Here is a 22,683-nt window from a genome sequence, read left to right on the forward strand (position 1 = left end):
TACGGTAGTGCATTATTTATCAGCATGGAGGATGCTGGGATGTGGGGATTGTGTTATATAACAGACCGAGATTTTCATTAGTTTTTAGCTTTGCACATGTCCTTGTGCTGTCCTACACATAATCCACAGCTCTTAGAGGGAAATTGTGTATTTATGTGAAAACGCAAACAAAGTCAACAAGAATTTGTTTTCTATGGAACGTGAGTGCAGAACATGCCACATTTATGTTGTAAGCGGTTTGCCCTATAGCAAGCTAGTTCTAAGGATGTTCTAGATCAAAATAGTCCCACCCTGAAGTATCTATGACATTCTGGACACAAGATATGACTTTGGTCATTCGGTGTAAGTCTGTGGTATTTTTCCCGCCTTTTTAGCACAAACAAGGAGAAGCTTGTGAATACTGTCCTTGAAAAAGCCACACATTTTGAAGTTTCATTCATATCTGATTAATTTTACACTGAAGCGTGTAGTTTAAGGACATGTGTATGGTTTCATAGAATAAAAACACCCTCTAGCTGTTTCTGGCAGTTGTGTGTGTAGAAGCTCAAGCTAACCTTGCTCCCCCTGCAGTACGACACATAAAGTAGTCATGCAGTCCAGTGTTTTTCTGCAGCCAATTCAACAAACACACACACGCCATTCACAAAGCATTTAATACGCACAAAGTATGTACGAGGAATATTGTCTGACATGAGATTTTTTGGCTACTTTATTTAGAGTACAACTAGCATCATTAACAGGATGCAGCTAGCTTTATCACAAATGCTTTTCATTTGTCAGTTTGAGGGAAAATTTTTTTAACAACTATTAACCCACCAATGTGTGGGAAGATTTGCATAATGTTACCCAAATGTTCACGCAAAGAAAGAAGGCGTAACTTCTCGCTGTTGCCGCTGGTACCATTTCATGTAGACGCTGTGTGTCTCGTTGTGAAAGCGAAACTACTTTGTTTGGTCTTCCAAAAGAGGACACAACTAGAGATCAGTGGTTAAGTTGTATTTACAACACTGTGCCAGAACAGTTCAACCCAAATATTCAGATGTATGCAGCACATTTTACAAAGGACTGTTTCCTGAACCTAGGAAGGTTGTGCACAAAGGTTGTTTTTATAAAGTGGGGCAAGATGTTCCAAGATGGCAGCGCGTCCACACGCAGCGGCTTCTCTCTGTCCCGACAGAACAGTGTTTTCGTGTTTTTTGTCTTGTGAGTCACAGTGTTTTTGTACGTCGTCGCATCTATCTGTCTGTAAGCGCAAATACAGTCGCGAGTTTCTGCTCGATGTCGGCAGAACCGCATTTTTACAGTTAAACTCCGTGCATGCTGAACAGCTGCGGGATCTCGGACTGCTACAGAGGCCTTCACCATCACCGACCCCCACTACTGCATCTCGCCGACAGTGGAGGCGCCACAAGCGGTGTGAGAGGAAGCAGAAGAGTGGTAAGCATGGAGGTATCTAGGCTAGGCTAACGGCTAACCCACACAAGCCATCTATCCCCACCATCTGTCAATGCCTACATCAACAAGTGTATTGATGATGTTAACGGTCACAAAAACCATCACTGTCCGGGCCAACCAGAAGCCGTGGATGACAGGGTCTACAGACTCCTGAAGACACGGAACACTGCCTTCAGAGCTGGAGATGAGGTGGGCCTGAGAACAGCTAGGGACAACCTGTCCCGTGGCATCAGAGAGGCTAAGAGACAGCACTCCAGGAGGATAGCTCATCAATTCAGTGACAGCAGAGACACTCGGAGCCCGTGGCAGGGGATACAGACCATTATGGACTACAAGCCCCCACCACAGACCTGTGACAACAACATCTCTCTGCTGAACGAGCTGAACACCTTCTTTGCTCACTTTGAGCAACAAAACAGCACCACTGCACAGAAGACCTCATCTCCTCCCGGCAACCAGGTGATGACGCTGACCCCAGACAGCGTGAGGAGATCCTTCAGCAGGATCAATGCACGCAAAGCTCCGAGTCCTGACAACAACCCTGGGCATGTACTGAAAGACTGTGCAGCAGAACTCACTGATGTCTTCACAGACATTTTCAACATCTCACTGAGTCAGGCTGTTGTTCCCACATGTTTCAAAACTACTACCATCATTCCAGTTCCGAAGAAGCCATCTCCATCCTGCTTCAATGACTACCGTCCTGTTGCACTTATCCCCATCTTCATAAAGTGCTTTGAATGGCTAGTCATGCACCACATCAAGTCTGCCCCCCCCCCCTCCCTGGACCCCTTCCAGTTTGCATATCGGTCCAACCGGTCGACCGATGATCCCATCGCCACTACCCTTCACTCAGCAATTACACATCTGGACAAAAAAGACTCATATGTAAGAATGCTGTTCATAGATTTCAGTTCAGCATTCGACACAATCATCCCTCAACAGCTCATTTACAAACGGATTCAGCTGGGGCTCAACACTTCGCTGTTCAGCTGGCTGTTGGACTTTCTGATGGGAAGACCTCAGGCAGTACAGGTCGGCAGCAACACATCCAGCACCATCACACTGAACACTGGGGCCCCCCAAGGATGTGTGCTGAGCCCCCTCCTCTTCACTCTGCTGACCCATGACTGCACACCATCACAAAACTCCAACCTCTTTATTAAGTGTGCAGATGACACGACTGTGGTGGGTCTCATTAGCAACAAAGATGAGACAAACTACAGGAGTGAGGTGAGCCGACTGGCCAAGTGGTGCAGTGACAACAATCTCTCTCTGAACATGGAGAAGACAAAGGAGATTGTTGTAGACTTCAGGAGAGTACACACTCAGCACGTTCCTCTGACCATCAACGGTACGACTGTGGAGAGAGTGAGCAGCACCAAGTTGCTGGGTGTGCACATCACAGAGGACCTCTCCTGGACTGAAAACACTGCAGCACTGGCCAAGAAATCACAACAGCGTATCTACTTCCTCCGCAAACTGAGGAGAGCCAGAGCCCCGGGCCCCCATCATGTACACCTTCTACAGAGGCACCATCGAAAGCATCCTGACGAGCTGCCTCTGATCCACACAGCTTTTTCAGCCTGCTACCATCAGCTACCATCTGCTACCATGCGGAGTCTCCAGGCCAGGACCAGCAGACTGGTCTTTTATCTGCACTGTTGTTCACTTATATGCCGGCAGCCATATCACCCTGGAGCCCAAGACCGGTTGCCCACTGAAGCTAAGCAGGGCTGAGCCTGGTCAGTACCTGGATGGGAGACCTCCTGAGAAAACTAGGTTGCTGCTGGAAGAGGTGCTAGTGAGGCCAGCAGGGGGTGCTCACCCTGTGGTCTGTGTGGGTCCTAGCGCCCCAGTGTAGTGATGGGGACACTATACTGTCAACAAGCACCGTCCTTCGGATGAGACGTTAAACCGAGGTCCTGACTCTCTGTGGTCATTAAAAATCCCAGGATGTCTTTCGGAAAGAGTAGAGGTGTGACCTCGGCATCCTGGCTAAATTCGCCCATTGGTCTCTGACCATCATGGCCTCCTAACAATCCCCATATCTGTTGATTGGCTTCATCACTCTGTCTCTTCTCCACCAGTAAGCTGGTGTGTGGTGGGCGTTCTGGCGCAATATGGCTGCCGTCGCATCATCCAGGTGGATGCTGCACACTGGTGGTGGATGAGGAGATACCCCCTGTCTATGTAAAGCGCTTTGAGTGTCTAGAAAAAAAGCGCTATATAAATGTAAAGTATTATTATTATTATTATTGATTTGAACTCTATCTTTCATTTGCCTTGCGTCTTTATTTAACTTTATTTTTAATTTTATTATATGGCTTTTTTTACATTCCATTATTGTATAGTTGTATCTACATTTTATATTTGATCTAGATTTTTTAGGCTTTACTGTTAATGTTATCTGTATGTACCGGGATCTGAGAGTAATGCAATTTCGATTCTCTGTATGTATGTACTGTACATGTGGAAATTGACAATAAAGCAGACTTGAACTTGAACTTACAACTTTGCAAGGATAACTTTGCAATGGCGCTTCTGACCCACAGCCTGTGAGTATGTTTTCATATTTAAAGAATTTGCTACTGATGTTTCAAATGCTAGTTTTAAGCAGTCTAGAGTAGCACTTGTTGTTTGTTGCACTGGATAGCTGGCCAATCAGTGTACACCTCGCTTTTAAGAACAATTAACTTTGTAAAATATGACGCATTTCAGATAAGTGGGGCAAAGAGGAGCAACATAATGAGCAAAATAATGTGTTTTTTGAACCTTAAACAACATAAACACATTGCATTACACTAAATACACAAAATTATTTTCTTTTTAGTAATGTCATATGACCCATTTAAGAAACTGGATAATTCAAAAGAAAAGAAGGTACAAAAATTTGCTGCTGAGGTGTTAACCTTTTAAAATAAAATCTTGAAAAATCTTCATTTGAAGGGCTATCTGGCCCTTTACCCAATGCCTACACCTACTCCTCCAACCAAAAGAGAATCACATGAAACAGAGTGTTAGGGGTAAGTATAGCGGTAAGGTGTAGAAATGGGATTAGGCCTAAATGCCGACTGGAGTCAGACAGGAGTCCAATCAATGAAATGAGAATAAAGGTGTGGTTTAGAGCTAAATTAACTCATATAAACACCCAAACAGTCAGTGAGCTATTCACAAGCAGCATTAGCTGAAGTGAACCATGCCTCACAAAAAAAAAAAAAAAAAAAAAAAAAAAAAAAGAGAGAGATCTCAGAAGACATATGATCAAGAGTCGGTTACATTTAAACGTACATTCATGCATTTTTGGCAGACGCTTTTAGCCCAAGCGATATACAGTGAATTCAGGCTTTACTTTTTTTTTTTTTTTTTTTACCAGTATGTCTGCTAGTTGTTGATATGCATGTTGCTAGAAAGGGTTACAGGGTAATCTAAAAAACTACTGTCCACTGTCCATCAGTCCACGGTTAAACAAAATGTTTAACTATGACGATATGATACTGTGGCTACTTTCCACAGAAGTGGGTGCCCAGTCAAGATCTGGGTGTCTTGTGTGATCAATAAAGACATGAAAGATCATTTGTGTATTATCAGCTTAGAAATATTTTTGATATTTGTGGCACTGGTGAAGATCAGATCACTTTTCATGACCAATTTAAGCATAAAACCAGGAAACTGAAAATAGTTTATTTACTTTTTTTTGCAACTCTGCTTAATATGTTCATAGCTATAGTCATGCATTAACATTTGTGAACAGATTCCGTTCTACAAATTAAAATTTCTAAAATATGAAAACAATTTACCAAATCAATGTTTCCTTTGTCTTCTTCTGGGAAATTACTAATTTAATTACACTAATAGATCACTCATTGTATCTTGAGGTGCTGAAGGAAACCAATGGTCTTGGACTTTGATTTCAGATATATCAATTGTATCTTCACTTTAAATGAAATATTAACTTTCCTCCTGCACCTTTATCTTTTTGAAAGGGTTTGCACAAGTTAATCTTAGATTTTGTTTATCATTATCTTCAGCTATTAGTTATGTTAAGTTTGAACATGCTTCTGGCCTTCTTCAAGCAAGCATTTTAATAAACACATAAACACTAAAATTCATTCATTTTTATTACAATATAGACAGAAAACATTAAATTAATATATTACAGAGTACAAGATATATACCATGGCAAAAATATGAATGTTATTAAATAAAGTATCTTTGCTTGTCCTAGACAAATATATATATATTTTTTTACTTACAAGATTATCAAAACTTACCAAATAATAAGACCAAAACATAAAAGGGAAAATTTGGAGTTTGGCAGATGAAAGGCATGTTAAAAATGGCACAGAAAAGGCTTTGCATTGATTTGATCATAATGCATCAGAGGACTTTACAGGGAACAAACAACAAAGCTGACTCTTCATATTATTAGTTGAAACTATTACACTGCAATTTGTTAAAGGTATAAAGAAAGAACGTGCGGTAAACATTGTGAAATGTACAGTAAAAACAAATTAGATACTGGAGCAGCTAAGAAAGATTTGACATGACTACAAGGAAGAAAAACAAGGAAATGATTGGGAGTTTTAGTCTTGGGTTTAAAGTCAAAAATATGTTTTTTTTTTCTACTTCCTACCGTCAAATCAAAAACAGTAGGCAGTACTAAGGAAGTTTTTGTGGAAGATATTATAAGGAAGTGTGAAGTGTTTCAAAATGAACTTTTGTAACTTCTTACAATCAGATTCATTATTTTAAGTTACCGATGTTTAGTTCGTTACTGATAAGATACAATTTCTGTCCACAGAATACAGTTCTAATATCCTTAACAGAGTTAGCTGATACTGATGTGATCTTTAGCCAAAGAAACCATGGAAGAAGACGCAGACGGTGAGGAGGATAACAGCGTTAGCGTTGACCACGTTTCTCCATAGAGGTTTCTCAGTGGTGTCCGTGAGCTTCAGATTCAACTCTGCCTCCTGTTCTTTAGTCAGTTTAGGAGCATTGCCTTGATCAAAACCGCAGAACCAGTTATAGGCCTTCTTCCAACAGCTTGGATCGCTGCGCACCTCTGTGGAGTCGAAAGACAAATGGAAACAGTTGTTGATGGTTTTTAAAAGTATGTATGTTTTTAAAATACATTATGTGTGCAACAGAATTTCCACAATTAAGGCATGTGCCTGAATCAACATCATTTGTTTTTCCTAGAACAACAATCTCAGCATCAGACGACACACTCACAGTCCATTCACTGAGCTCTGTGATGCATATCACACACACAAATAGCAAGTGCTATCTTATTGTACATATTTGGGGATCATGCAGATGTACCTTCTGTTTGCATAGAGTCTGAATCCTGATCTTCAGTCCAGTCAGCTTCTTCCAGATCAATCCTCTCTTCAGTGCTGTTCCTCAAACTCCAGCAGAGCCTGTGCAGCTGTGAAACAACAAGGAGCCACAGAATGAGGGTCTATGCTTCTTAATCTCTATTTTCACATAATGTTATGTTGATTAATCTATACACTGTATATAGGCCCTACGACCATTCAGAAGTTTGGGGTTGTAAAATATGGCTGTGGTGTATACATTTTCATATGTTTTCTATTTAAATATTATTTAAAATGTAATTTATTCTTGTTATGATAAAGCTGAATTTTCAGTACCACTACTCCAGTCTTCAGTGTCACATGATCATTCAAAAATCATTCTAATATGCTAGTTTATTGATCAAGAAACATTGTTGAATGTTGAATACAGTTTTTGTTGCTTTTTTATTTTTTATTTTTTGTGGAATGATACACTGTCATTCAAAGGCTTTTCCTAAAGAAATTAATATATATTTAGGAAGGACGCATTCATTTGCTTAAAAGTGACAATAAAGATAATTATAATGTAACTGAAGATTTATATTTCAAATCAACATTGTCCATTGAACTTTCTTTTCAACAAATAAATTAATGGTTGTGAAAAAATCATGGTTTCCCCAAACATTGTAAGTAGCAAAAACAGTTTTCAACATTATTTTAAATTGGAAAAAGAATTCACTATATTAACATTTTTACAGTTTTTTAGATCAAATACAGTCTTGAGTGTAAGAGACTTCTTTCAAAAACAGAAAAAATAAGTATTCTGAACTTCATATTTTAGATGTAAGAAGGGCTTACATGTTTGTCGTCAATGGGTTTAGTCATGAGGGAGATGACCAGTATCAATATAAGGGACAGGGTGTAGAGGATGAGGGCGAAATAGAGGTAGTGCACACCACAGATGATCGTAGGACAGTTACTGGGGCTCACACAGCTGCCCGTGCCGTAGGCAAACTCAGCTATCATACGTGTCAGACCCACCAACAGACCAATACACAACCCGTAGAAAGCACCCTGTGGGGAAACATCAACAATGTGTCAAGAGATAGAAAACTAGATTAATTAGAGTAATTCTGATGACAAACTTAATGCTGGCTTGACAAAGGCTTGACCAGACTTGGATGTTGTAAAATAACTTGAAGTTTGACAATTTTACACTGCTAACATTTTTCAAGTATTTTAGCACATTGCTAAGATTAATTATCATTTTGCTGACATGTTTATAGCATGATTTAGCACTCTGTAGCGGGCATGTTTTAGCACATTCAACATTCAAAGAAAAAAGCAGTCAACCAATCTTTTAAACCAAAAGCTTGCTGCTCAACATTCAAATGCTCATTGCTTGCTGCAGCAGTTGCTGTGTGCTTCAAAAACCCTCCCCCTTCCCCAGTTCCACCTGTATAGGTCTGATATGGGTTAATTTCAAGTATGCTATATATGGGAGTAATTTCATGTATGTTATATGTGCAGCATCAGTATTTCCTATTTGCAACATGTCTGTGGATGAACTGGCAATAGCAGGTCTCTGTACTTGCAATATATCTATCCTTTTAAAGACCAACCACATTAACATTGCCATTTTTAGTAAATTACCATGCTAAACTTTCTGAGAGTTGTCCTGACAGAACTGCAGTTGCAGATGCCCAGTGAACTTGCTCTCGACTGTTCATGGACACTAACCTTGACTGTCCCAATATGGCGGACGGCTTACTTACATACAGCTGCCCATAAAAACATCTATGCATTTATATCTATGGTTTTCACAGCATCTTTTAGCATACTGTTAACATGTTTAAGCATGTTTCTGTTAAAAGTTTTTAGCACACGTTTAGCATGTTTTAGCATGTTGCTAGCATATTTCTAGTATGTTTTAACACAATATGAAGCAACATAATAATCATCAGCTATATTTTGATTGTGTGTAAAAACTGTGTGTTTTATACAGTCCTAAAAATTAGCCAAATGTAAACAACATTATTACAAAGTTATGAAATGTGAAGATTTTGCTCACTGGTTCATTGACTCGCTTGCAGAAAATGGCGAGGGTGAAGACAGCAGCGATGGGCGGAGCCAGATAACTGGTGATGGACTGAATGTAGTCGAAGAGCTGCCCGCTCTGAGCCGACTGAACGATAGGGATCCATGCAATACTCACGCCGATCAGAAACAGCATGAACACCCTACACACATGAACACAAGCCTGTCAGAGCATATTCACCTCAGTGTCTGCTCATAAGATCATAAAATTAATACCCAACACAAACAAACAGACACAAACACACCTCCCCGCAATCATGAGTTCCTTTTCCTTGGCTTTGGAGCGAATCTTGGTGTAAATGTCCATAGTGAAGAGTGTGCTGGCACTGTTAAAGATTGAAGTGAGTGAACTCATCAGAGAGGCCAGCATGACGGACAACATCAACCCTCTGAGACCTTCAGAAACACACACAGCAGTTTAGAGCCATATCACCAAACAGATCAGTCTACTAGAGATGTAAAATATCAGATTATTCTTTACCGTTTGGCATCAGATCCACTACTAGTTTTGGATAAGCAATGTTACTGCAGCCCACACTGGCTCCACAGTAGTAGTCACACTCTTTTGGATCCACACATGCGATCTCATCTGAAACACACACAAAAATAGATGACTAACTGTCTCTCACTGTTCACTGACCTTCTGATGCATATTGCATTCAAAAAAGTTACAAAAATAGCTGCACATTACTTCTGGATTTTCAGAATTTCTTATTATTCAGTCCACATGCCATTTTCGCATATTAAATGGTATTATTTGGCTCTGTAATTGTTATGAAATTATAAATTGCAGATTTACCATCCCTGAAATAAGTCATAAGAAGTTGTTTTGGTATTATTTGTATACTTGCTTAAGTGTAAATCAGACACTCTGCCTGTCTAAGTAGGCAGTTGTTTGTTAAAATAAGTTGCTAGCACATTATGTGAAGAAAAAGTGGACAAAACTCTACTCGTGTGAGACTAATCAAACCTTACACTTCACCAATTATTACTCAGTCAAGATTCAGTCAACATATTTGTTGACATAGAAAATATTTAATCAGTTTATTACCCTTGTCACCCAGACTGGTATCAGTGTTTCTCACCTGGGTAAAGAACTCTGCTGATCATGCCAGGGAAAACCATGAGGAACATGGGCAGAAGTTTGAGGTAACCACACAGGATGCATCCTGCTTTCACATGAGACAGGCTCTTGGCAGACAGACAGCGCTGCACAATCACCTAAAACAAGATGGAGAGTTTGTGTGAATAACCCAGAGGAACATTTCAGTGCTCACAGTTGATTAGTCCACTTATTTGAAAGAGATTTTTCTCACCAAGCCTGCATTAATTTGATAAAAAATGCATTAAAAATAAATATGACACAAATATGATTTCTATTGCAATATATTTGTAAATGTATCTAGTTGAAAATGTTATTTATACTTATACATTTTATATTATACATAGAACATTTTAGGTATCATGGTTCGCCATCTAAAACATCTGGTAACCTGGAATTGAATTATTTAGAATCCCCACTGTATAGAGAAATAAAAACAGATGCAAATAAAAAAGTGAACTATATGAACTATACAGTGAACTATGATAATAGTTCTATAATAAACTATAATAAACTTTTAAAGCTGTTTTTTTCCGCTATAGTGCAGTACAAATACTGAATACTATTTGTCGAAACAAACATCTGCAGATTAATAGAAATGATATCACGTTCTAAATAAATAGATAAATGAATTAATAAAAACCTATATTAAACATAAAACTCTTCTCAGTTGTTTTTCTAGTCACAGAAAGAACATCCAGTTGCAATGAATGTGACATAAATAAGCATTTTTATATCTCAACAGATAAGCTTATGGGCTATGAGTCTTGCTAATTGCCTGTTGAACTAACTTAACCATGTCCATTTGCTTCTGCTACTCTTTGGCTGTTTGCATGTCTTATCTTACTCATTGGGGACTAATCTGGGGTCTAACTAAAAGCATGTCTATTTAAGCCTAGACTCACTCTGACTAAAACAAGGAACACACAGTTCATCCTGGGAAACTTAAGATAAAAGTGTAGTTTGTGGTCCTAAAGTGGACACAGAAGAGATTTGTCAGTGTATATATGTGTGAATGTCTGTTCCTTATACTCCGTGTTGGACATGTAGACCTCTTTTTTATCAAACAGTATGTTTTTATGTCCAAAATGTTATTTAAAAGCAATATGAGAAAGATGTCACATCCTTCCCAGCTAACAGGGAACTTTCTTAGAACCTGGCTAACATGATATGAACAAACCTTTATCCTGTGACGTTAATAGAATGTTCATTTTAAAGTTAAACATTATTTACACGTTGCTCATGGAACTTCTTTCAGGAATGTTTCAGTTGGATGTTTGTCTAACATTTTTTTAAATGTTAATACTTGTTTCAGAATATTCACATTATGGAATGTTCCCTTAATATTCATGAATGATAACTGTAGTGATTAATATATTAACGTCCACACAAGTCTGCCACCTTAAATGCTAAAGCTGATTCTGATTCACAGTCATTGTTTTTTTCATCAGCTTAAAAATATTATCTGAAAGGAAATTCAATGATATCATTCTCTTGTGTTGTTATCATTATAGTGGTATATGGACTTCTCTATTCTCATACAATTATTATGAATGATTATTCAATCTTTATAGTTATATTTATCATCCTTGTTGTGAGTCTTAGCCTTGATAAATGTATCAGTACCTGGTCAGTGCACCAGTACCAGCCGGCCTGGATAGTAAGACCAAAGATCAGTCCAGGCCAGGGCAGATCACCATTGAGGGGGTCTCTGAAGATGTGGAAGGAGTCTGCGCGAGGAGTGTAGCACTCTTCACTGATGTTCACACCCACCACTGACGGGATCGCAGTCATGTATCGCTCTTTGAAGTTCTCATAGCCTCCCACCTCAGTGAACGCTGAAAGAAATTGGTTGATGTTGAAGCATTACTCTTTGAGCAGACAGTTTTTATCCAAAGCATTTAATTTTCAAAAACATGAACAGACATACCAAAGCCCATAAGAATGAATGAACCCACGACCATGATGATGGTCTGCAGTGTGTCGGTGTAGATGACTGCAGCTAGACCACCTGTCGAATAAACAGTGAAGGATTATCAATGAAAAACAACTGAGCAACTGAAAAGGAAAGAAATGTACGCTTGGCATTTATGTTGGTTTAATTGATATATATATAAATTATATATATATATATATATATATATATATATATATATATATATATATATATATATATATGATAACTTTAACTGTAGTGTGATGTTTTATATTACATTTTAAAGTTATTATATTCTTCAAATGTATTACATTTCATCATTATTAATTACAAGTAAATTTAAATGCATGACATCACAATTACCATGCATTAGACAAAGATCTAAAAAACAATTCACACTTCAGAGTAACTCTATTCTTTTCGCACTACTATAATAAAATGTACTATTTCCACAATAAGATTTTTTTAAATTAAAATTAATATTTCATGAGGATGAATTAACCTTCCTTGTCATAAAATATCAAATTATCTGATATTTTAAGAGACTTTGACCTTTACCAACAGTAATGAGGGTCTGCAAGGGCTCTCTATGATATCCGCTTTTCTGTTTTGTTCTGCACTTTTTTTACATGTTGGTCGCACCAAATGACTTTGGATTGGCTGACAAATGTTTTGGATATTAACAAGCAGTGCAGTAGTAGCAGGAGATTTCTCATAAAGAAATACTCTTTTTCTCTATTACAGTATCAGGGCAGTTGCATTTCCATGGCATTTTTTCCTTTATGCGCCTTCAAAGAATTCTGAAAATGAATTTTATTTCAGAAGTTGTTTGCAAGACAGGGCTCTTTGGGCTTTTTGAGCCTTAGCAACTGCAGTTTATCATTCACAGAAGCATACGAACACTCTCAGCCATAGCTCTTGTAAACATTTACAGCTGGTAAGAGGATTTCTGATTTCTTACTGTTTATTGTTGGGCTGGTTTGTCCCTGAGATAAATCTATTGCACAACAGAGCATTGGGATGGCAGAAGTTTAAAGTGGCAGTGCATTAAAGTTTGCCTTGCACAGGCTTATCATCTATTGTCATTACGGGCAATTACCCATAACACATACACATCACGCTACAATAAGCAGCGGACTGCATGGTCCTCCTACCCTGGACTTCACTCTCTGTTGTAGTAAAAAAATATAAAGTTCATATAAACTTCCCTGAACTGCTTTAATATGAACTACTACTTTATATATGACCACTACATATTGTATATAGAGCTTACCACTGATGTTAAATATATGCAATGTGTCAGTTTAAAGTGTGCGGTATTTCAGTCAACAGACCTGTTACTGTATAAAGAGCTGTAATGAGCAGCAGAATAACAACAGCCAGGTAAATGTTTAGTCCCAGAGCCTGGTTGATGAAAATGGCTCCTGCAAACATGTCCGCCTAAGAGATGGAAAAAAACAGAAGTACAAAACATGGGGGTGTGGTGCAAATATTTGAACTATCCATTTCAAAACAAGGTCCTTATCTTTGAAACCAAACCCACTTAAGTGTGACTGCATATGGCAATAAAAGCTATTTGCACACGGACATCACGGCCGTTTCAAATCGACTATCGGCTTATAACCGGATTTAGTGAAGACCTGACGTAAACAGGACTGGACAGACAACAAAGAAATATCGAAATTAATTTTAATTCAGAAATAAGGACCTTGTATTTTTAATTACAAATAAGCCATGTAGTCTGCATTCATAATAATTGTGAATAATTATTAAAATTGAGTGTAGCATGGTACACTAGTGATGGTACGTCACAGTGTTCAAAGTATTGTATGTCAGCTACCTCTCAAAGCACCACACAATTTCCATGTGATACCCACATTTTCTGTAAGGGTTGACACAGATTTTGGACTCACAGAGATTTTGGTGAAAACATAGAGAAACAAGGAGAGCACGGAGAGGTAGATACGGATCCGCTGCCCACCAAAGCGTTTCTTCAGGTACTCTGGCATAGTCACGATCTGCAGATAAAGAGAATAAAGGATCATGAAAATGATAACGCAAACATAAAGTGGTCGGCACATTCATGTTGTGTAAGTCAGCAATATTTGAGTCAAGTCACCTTTATTTATAGCTCTTAATACAAAACAGATTGTGTCAAAGCAGCTTTACAGTGTTAAACAAAATCAAAAATAAGTCCATTGAAGAGGAAGAAGTGTATGCATACCCCAGCCTTAATGTAGATGGGCACGAAGAGCCATCCCAGAATAATCACTACAACAAGAGCCTGAGGAAACAAATGAAAAGAGATGTTCTTATCAGTGCTGGTAGTGTTGACTAAAACTCAAACTATTAAACTATATATATATATATATTAACTATATCATTTTTGTTACATGAAATGAAACTATAAAATAAATAACAGACTAAAACTAAAACTCAAATAAAAAAAACCTGAAGCTAAATAGAAATATCTAAGAAAATAAGGATGACTAAAATATGACAAATGTAATACCAAATCTTTAATACATAATATAATAATATATACATAATACTAAAATAACACTGAATACACCAATTCATCTGTTCTTTAATATTTTATTAATATCTTACCTTAATGATTAAATATTAGTTCTTCAAATTGGACATTTTTATAATTATATTAATAAAAATATAATAATGTCTCTAGTCATTTTGTCTCTATTCTCTAGTCATATTGTAGTGTACTATACTTTATACTTTAGTGACCCATAGTAATAAATAGTAGGCTAAAACATTAAATCCTGCCACATACATATTAAATATCATAGTTAAAATGTTAGGCTTCTTGTTAAACATACATTCCACTCAAATCCTCCGATAGCAATCCCAGCAGCAGCTCCAGTTCCTGCTATTCCCACAAAATGCCCACTTCCGATGTTACTGGCAAAGAGAGAGGCTCCGATCTGTGGGGGGTAAAAGCAATCTAATTAACATGTGCTTTATAATGTGTTTATTAATATACACACATTTGATATATAAGGGTTTAAACTGGACAGAAAATTGATTCTAAGTGATCTGCTACATTTTTGAATGACGGAAGGTTACAAAAGTGTAGCATGGGATTGTGGGAACTGTAGCCTATTTCTTCATAATATATTAACTGCCTACTGTTTGACTATATCTGGCAATACAATCACCATAATGATAAGCTGTAAAAACTGCTTCTTCTGCACAGTCTGAGGTGTAATTCAAACAATAACGACTGCAACAATGAACTTTGTAATAACAAATAAAAACCTTTAAAAATATATGGAATAAGGCGATAACTTTAGCTTGGACCAAAGCATGACAGCTCCATAAAAACTGCATGAGCAAAGCATATCAGTACTTTCAGCTGTAATGAATTGTGGGTCGCATCTGGCATCAGTGCATTATGGCCCCATAAAAGATTTCATTCACCCTAACATGATATCAAGGTTCTGAAATTGAGGGGCAGTTTGGGTCGTTATCATGTCATATCTGTGATAATGTGAAATCACTCGTCATGCTATTGACAGATACATAATCAGCTTCTACTTTTATGGCCGTTTCAGTCTTGCGTAGCACATTTAGCACAATGATTGATCACTATTGATGTAGTATATGATCGAGCAATGTCATTTTGTCAATGTCCATCACATTATGAGTACAAAACAAGATGCTTTTAAGGTTTAAAACATTTTGGTCAGTTTACTTACCGGCCACCACACCATACTCCTGCCAGCAAGGAAAAAACCTCCTACTGTGGATCGATTGGTCCGTACCATTGCCTTTGGACAGAAAGAGCCATTAAATTCAACAAATATATGGGTTCAGAGTCAAGACACTTTAAATAGACAACACTGTATGTGACTTTATATAATGATCAGACACATTTCATGAAAACAACACATTTGGTTGATGGATTGGTGTTCAGTGGCTTTGTTTGTTGTTCAGTTGAATATGTTTGAATTTTGTCAAGATGTTTTAAATCTATGTGGATTTCAGATGGGCAGATACAGGTAGAAATATATGGTGCTATCACGAAATCCCAGAAATGTCAATGCCCTCCGTAAGTCTAATTAAGATACATGAAGGTAATTAATATGTAAATTAATTAGTAAATAATAATAAAACAAATTATTAATTAATTTCTTTATTCTTAATTTCAATTAATTAAAAAAAAAAAAAGTGTAATTCCCAAATCTGTATTTGATTTAAATCAGATCCATTCATTAATAGTTACTTTCAATCACAAATGAAATATTATATCACAAAAGTTAACACTGGTTTCATCTTTGTGTGTGTGTGTGTGTGTGTGTGTGTGTGGAGGGGGGGGGTCTAAATATAGAATAATGTAAACATATATATAATGTAAAAATACATTATATTATGTTTTATCTGAAAAAAACAAACATTGTTTCTAAAGGACTTCAGCATTTTTTTACAAAACAATTTCAAAAAAACTATATTATATTATATTATATTATATTATATTATATTATATTATATTACATTATATTATATTATATTATATTATATTATATTATTATACATTTTTCTAAAGATTTTATGCCTTTTTTTGCAAAACAACTCGCAAAAATGCATTTTATTATTAACTTTCTGTGAAATCAGTCACTGTTCTCATTCTGTTTTCAGACTTATCTCACACAGCCATTGTACATTTAAATGTTGACGCAAGGTTAACAATTCACAACTCTGTCAAAGGTAGACAAATCTTTTACAGGTGGATAGAAATTACTGAGCACTTACCCATACTCCCACTGCCAGGACCACCAGAAAATATATAACAATCACTGAGATGTCTGCTGGATTGTTAACATATATGGTGATGTTTTTTCTGTTTTCATTGCGAACCCAAGAGAATCCGAAATATTCTTCACCCATTTTGCTGGTTTTCGAAGAGGGCTGGTGGAGCAGCACAATGTCCCTCTCTGACACGATGGTGAAGACACCTGGATCAGACGCTCACCGTCAGGTGTGTGACTCACTGTATGTGCGTGTGCATGCGTTTACTTATACATGTGCATCTAGAGATGGGTGTGACCTTCTCAGAGTTAATTATAAAAGTGTGTTTGTGACTAAGAGATGTCAAAATCTGAGATTGGGAATCATTAATGATTAACTTATAGCAGGAAGTGTGTTCCTGTAAAGCCTAATAGGACATCTCAGCAGTCACATCACCTGCATCTTAATTATTGGATTTCACTGAGTCAACTAGCCTATGTCAAGTAAAGATCCACTATTGCAAACTATGGTGCAGACATTAGTGTATATACTGTAACATTGGTTATAAGGACACCCTGAGGAGCTACACGGCATTGCAGCCTGAAGACAAAAGAAAGTGAAAATGGCTGATCAAACATTAAGTTACAGCTATTATAAGTTTAGGGTTCAGGAGCATTTAATGGACATTCTTAAATGATTCTGTTGGCTGAGAAACTTGGGTACTCTGTTGCCTGATTATAGCCACCAAAAACTGTTTTATAGTGTATATTTATTCTTAATCATAATTGCATAACACATTAAATTACCACAGCTAAAAATGATTAAACATTTCAGTCTTTAGTTTAGCTTACTAGCTTAGCATAGCACTGATGAGTTAAGGAAGGCTCTTTTGATTAGCTGGAACGAGATATTATTCCACAGTTTGTATTGAGGAAGGGGGATCGAAGTGTTCATGATAGCAGAAACAGGTTTTTATGAGTTTGCCACATGAGTGGTACATGTACATGCCATGTTAAGATTAAAAAAGCTATCATATTAGCAATAAAGGGTCTGGTGTCTGTTGTAGAAATGTATGATAAAATGACCAGTGCCACTTCCTGGTAACATGTTCTGCCTAGGATTTCGACATAACCAGATTGTTTGCGCTGTGCCGATCGATCGCTGTATGACCTTAAATTACCCTGAGAGCGGTCACCTTAATATATGAAGCACAGCTTATACAAACCAAGCAGCTTTGTCTTAGTCAACAAGGCAAATTTGTGTGAAAAACTTGACCCCAATTGTAAATCTGTGCTGGGAAGTCATTCCTTATGTGAAATCACACAAATTACAATTGAAACGACTGGATTTTGCCTGCAAGAGCAACAGTTAATTTGACCATAAGCCCCGGAGACTTTTTCTACAGCCAGCAAATAAATAAATAAATATAAACACAATATAATAAAACGCTGCCATTGCAATTGCAATCTTTTTTGGAAATACAAAGCTATTTTGCAGGTTTGTCAGTGGAGAAAGAGTTAGGGCAGGAACAGCAGCCAAATCTTGACCACTTAAATCCTGGAAGAGTTCACTTTTGTTATTCTTTTTTGACCACATGACAAAGTGTCACTTGATTTTATCTTCCACATGCTTGCACTGCACCAACCCGATCAGAAACAATGGTTTTGTAGTACTTTTAGCCGCAAGTGTAAACATGCTTATTAGGCTTGAATTTGAGATTTACTAATGACTAAAGATGATTTCTTTGATACTGAATCGTCATTCTTGGGTGTATCACCAGGTAAACTGCCTGAATTTCTGCCAATATCTTTTAGTTCACGTGATAACCATGCTATTTTTTAGAGACCTGCTGCAACACACTGCAAAGCTGAAGGATCAATCATTAACCAATCACGGCTTGAACATTTTCAGGTTCAGGTAGTAGATGCATGTCTTGTAATATCATGATACACTACCTCTTGTTCAGCAGCCAGATCTCAATGTCAGTTATAAAATCTAACAGCGAAATTGCCTATTTTTATGGTCTACACTCTTTTATTCCAGACAGTGATTACTTTTGAAGGTGCACAGATTTTGGCTTTGGCTTTATCAGCTCAGATCATATGGCACAAGATCTGGTTGAGAAAGACAACTTTGGCTTAATAAACTCAGATCATATGGCACAAGATCTGGTTGAGAAAGACAACTTTGGCTTTATCAACTCCTCAACAATCCCTCTGAAATTCCCAAGAGTCATATCTCATCACAGCCATGAACATTTATCAGAAGATGTAAGGTCTTATAGTCATAAACACCCAACCTTCTGCACGGCCTTCATCTTGTTCACTTAACTATACTATTGTAAATCAATCATACAATTTAACTCCTGCATATCACAATTTATGGTCAATTTATGGTATGACGTCTCTATTTATGGCATCTCTGCCAGAACATTTACATAATCAAAAACAGCAAGATTATATTGACAAAAGAGCTGGTGACTAATGGGTTTTTCAGAAACTGAGCCAAGATATTATTTACATTTACATTTAGCAGACGCTTTTATCCAAAGCGACTTACAAATGAGGACAATAGAAACAATCTATTGTCATTTTTTTATAATAAATAAAAAGAAGGGAATTAAGAATTCTAATAAATACTAATATAATCAGAAGTGACTTTACAGTATGTTCTTAATGTCCATTCTTGGCCTTATTGTGCTCAGTTCATTGGAAAAAAGATTAATAGTAATCTTCCATCAACAAGCTCTGACCCAAAACAAGTTATGCAGGCGATGTTATGTAGGCTGCACAGGCTAATCAATTTGTTAGTTTCATGTAGTTCTGAAAAACTTTTAAAACAACATTTACAAAATGTCTTGTATTGTATGCCATCAAGTAAAATACCAAACTTTCCTTTCATCATTAATACATTGTGACTGAACGCATCTTAATCATTGTTATTATGATCATCATTATTAGCGCTGAAACTCCATTGTAATTGTCAGGATGTTTATTATTAATACCTTTTTTTCAGTAAAACGGATTGTGCAGACCAAACCGTAAGCCCTGGTGCTACAGTGATTGAAAATGCAAAATCGCTCATAATTCATAGACCAGATCGTTCATCATATCGTTACAATCCTTAACTCTAAAGGTGGCGCTATAAGAGTAAAATACATAGAAATGCCTATAACTACTCAACCATTAGTCCATTTGACTTGAAAATTGTCTTAAACTGTTTTTGTCAAAATTGCCATGAGTGACAATCTCAAAAAACATGGCCACCATCGGCTAATGAAGGAGCACCTATTAGACAAGGTTAATGCAAGCTGATTGGAACAAAACTCAGTGGGCCTGTTTTTCTCAGGCAGCAAGGAAGTCGACCGGAAGTTGAAGTCGGCTGCGTGCCGCCATCTTGTAGAAGAACTTCACTTGCGTTAGCATCCCATTGACTCCCATTCATTTTGGCGTCACTTTGACAGCAAATAACTTTACATCTGAGGCATTTAAAGACTCCATTTGTCCATTATTCATTTCTAAAGATACGCGACAATGTATAAAGGGCTCCATTACCTTCTATGTTACATTATTGCCCCGTTAATTTTAAAAAGGCGTATGGCTATATATACCCACACACAGGGCCTAAAACGAACACTCGCCAAGCGCCAAATGCGAGTTAAAATCTGCGTTAGTGAGTCCATGTAACAGTGTCAGTCACCAGTTGGCAGGTACAAAGTTGGGAAAAAATCAGATATGTGTCAGATCCGCATCATATGCATCATGTTTTAAAAAGACAGCGCTGATTTTAAAGTGAAACCTAGTCTGTCAGTGATGTAAATCAAAGAATAAAAGAAAAAGAGTCACTGTTCTAGTCACTGATTAACTTTTTTTAAAGCTTGAATAAAGATTGATATGTATAGTTTATGCATCTATAATATGTGAAGCAGGCACGTGCACACATAGACATCAAAGGGGGCTTGAGCACCTGCCCTTTTTATTCCTAGAGAGAAAGTGCCCTTTTTTCTGAGGTGTTTTTTTTTTTTTTTTTTTTATAATATATATTCCTGTTTGCGCACAGCTTCCATGTCAAACAAATATATTTATTGAAGAATAGTATATCTAAATATCAGGTCAGGAGTTCTGAAGAGCTCATTGAGAACCGTTTCTGTCAGACGCGTCTGATTCGTCGAGAACCGAGGAGCTGATGATACTGCGCATGTGTAATTCAGTGTGAATCAGACTGACTCACAGCTCGTCTGAACCGAACTGATTCTTTTGGTGATTGATTCTGAACTGATTATGTGCTAATGTTATAAGCGCGGGTAAACTGAAGGCTTGAATTAAGGGCAGTCATCGCTAATGACATTACATCGAGCGCAAAAGAACTGGTGAACCGTTTTTTTTTTCAACTGGTTTATTTGATCGAATTGTCCGAAAGAACCGGTTCACTTGAGCACCTGCTCCTTTGCCCCAAAAGTGCCCTTTTGTCAAAGCAAAATTTCCTCGAATTTTTTTTTTTGTAATAACATACCCTTTTGTGAATGCCTGCCAACGCCCAATCATAATATTATTAAAATGTATTAATAATAATTTAATCGTAAATAAAATGACCAATATGATGACCTTTCACCTGACCGGGAAAATTTCTCAGGCCACGCGCATTTTTAATTATATTTTCAGAACCGTGGCAGCTGGTAAGTGGTGTTTCATTCTCAGCGAAGTGATTTTGATGTTTATTTACTTATTATTATTTTACAAGAACGATGTGATGTGAGAACATGCAGATATGTTGCTGTGTGTAGCCTGTGTAGAAGTAACACTAGCGTGCTGTTTGAGGGAGAAAGGTTTCACAGGCATCGAGGGGTCTGGTCTTTTTTATGTTATTTGACTAAACTTTTATTATATTACAGTACTTATTTATTTTTTAACACGTTGAGTGCCTTAAAAATAATTATCACAACACTGGTAAGGCTTATTCAGATTTTCTCATTCTCTGAATTATCATTATAAAATTTCAGGAATTAATTTTATAGTTATATTTTAAATGTGACGCAAATATTTTTTTTCTACAATAGCAACAGTGTTTACAACAGAAAGACCACTTTAGCCTGTAAACTCAATAATATCTCTCTGGAAATAAATGTAAAAATATCAATGTCAATAAAAAAATGCATGATATACCTGACATCATAGTGCACTGTGAAGGATATGAATAACAAATGTAGCCTGTCATTTGTTTACATTGCAAAGGTGTTCAATTTTAGACAATAACAACTACAACAGTAATAATAATATTAATCACTATATTCCAGTAGATCAGTTTTTTTATGTTTTGTATCAATATTTAAGGTGGACTTATTGATTAGGTGCAAGAGTAGTAGTGATGGTTAAAATAATAGATTAATGCTGAAACAGAGAAGAAAAAGCCATCAGGTTGGTACAGTTTAAGACATTTCAGTTTCTAATCCCAGAGCTATTATTATTTTAAACTTAAAATTGTCTTCTCTATTGTTTCTTTGCTTCAAAGCATTTGCTGCTGTATCAATACATAACCATCCATATCGATACGTGAATCCGCAAGGAATGCATCACAATATAATGCTGTATTGATATTTTGAACAGCGCCATTTAAAACCTTGTTCCATGTGCCCCGTTTATACTTTGAGCACCTGCCCCTCCAAAGGTCTCTGCACGGCCCTGATGTGAAGATTGTTTTAAAATGCTTTAAATTAAAAGTTGGAATATATTTCAGAGCTTATTAAATGTTAAAAATAATGGCCTTCAATTATAATGTAATGTTAAATGGCTATAATTAATTGGGAAAATTTAGGGAACATCCACCTGTGGGACAAATAAAAAAAATAATGTAAATATGTTTAGTTATTGTAGTAGTAATAACTGCCTTTTTTCTCTTTTTTAAAAGATTTTCATGGCCGGTAAAAAAACAAAAACATTTTAGCCAGAAATTTTACCATGTCACCCGCAAGGTGTGCCAAACAGTTAATTTTAGGCCCTGCACACCTATAAATCTGAAATGAAAATCCAAAACTTAATGAAAGTAGG

At 36.9% G+C, this 22,683-nt stretch overlaps 1 protein-coding gene across 1 annotated transcript; it reads right to left on the reverse strand.

Annotated features, from left to right (window-relative positions):
- Positions 1-5,558: 5,558 nt before the first annotated feature.
- slc5a1 (solute carrier family 5 member 1) lies at positions 5,559-16,911 on the reverse strand. The gene is made up of 15 exons (XM_052567661.1): positions 16,664-16,911; positions 15,610-15,681; positions 14,731-14,835; positions 14,118-14,177; positions 13,807-13,911; positions 13,228-13,333; positions 11,888-11,968; positions 11,584-11,795; positions 9,941-10,076; positions 9,337-9,444; positions 9,101-9,251; positions 8,830-8,998; positions 7,617-7,832; positions 6,784-6,889; positions 5,559-6,523 (listed from the first exon to the last, which is right to left on the reverse strand). Exons 1-15 carry the CDS (start codon positions 16,796-16,798, stop codon positions 6,309-6,311), a joined length of 1,977 nt encoding a protein of 658 aa, XP_052423621.1. The 5' UTR covers positions 16,799-16,911; the 3' UTR covers positions 5,559-6,308.
- Between the last annotated feature and the right edge of the window lie 5,772 nt (positions 16,912-22,683).

This window comes from Carassius gibelio, chromosome B10 (assembly GCF_023724105.1).
Source record: "Carassius gibelio isolate Cgi1373 ecotype wild population from Czech Republic chromosome B10, carGib1.2-hapl.c, whole genome shotgun sequence".
In the NCBI taxonomy this organism is placed as follows: Eukaryota; Metazoa; Chordata; class Actinopteri; order Cypriniformes; family Cyprinidae; genus Carassius; species Carassius gibelio.

Bases quoted from the DNA above. Each gene is read 5' to 3' on its own strand.
- slc5a1 (XM_052567661.1), bottom strand. From the start codon at position 16,798: ATGGGTGAAGAATATTTCGGATTCTCTTGGGTTCGCAATGAAAACAGA. The intron at 14,836-15,609 runs GTAAGTAAACTG...TACCCCCCACAG, and splicing joins GGAGTATGGTGTGGTGGCCG to ATCGGAGCCTCTCTCTTTGC. The intron at 11,969-13,227 runs GTCTGTTGACTG...TTTATTCGACAG, and splicing joins AGCTCTTTATACAGTAACAG to GTGGTCTAGCTGCAGTCATC.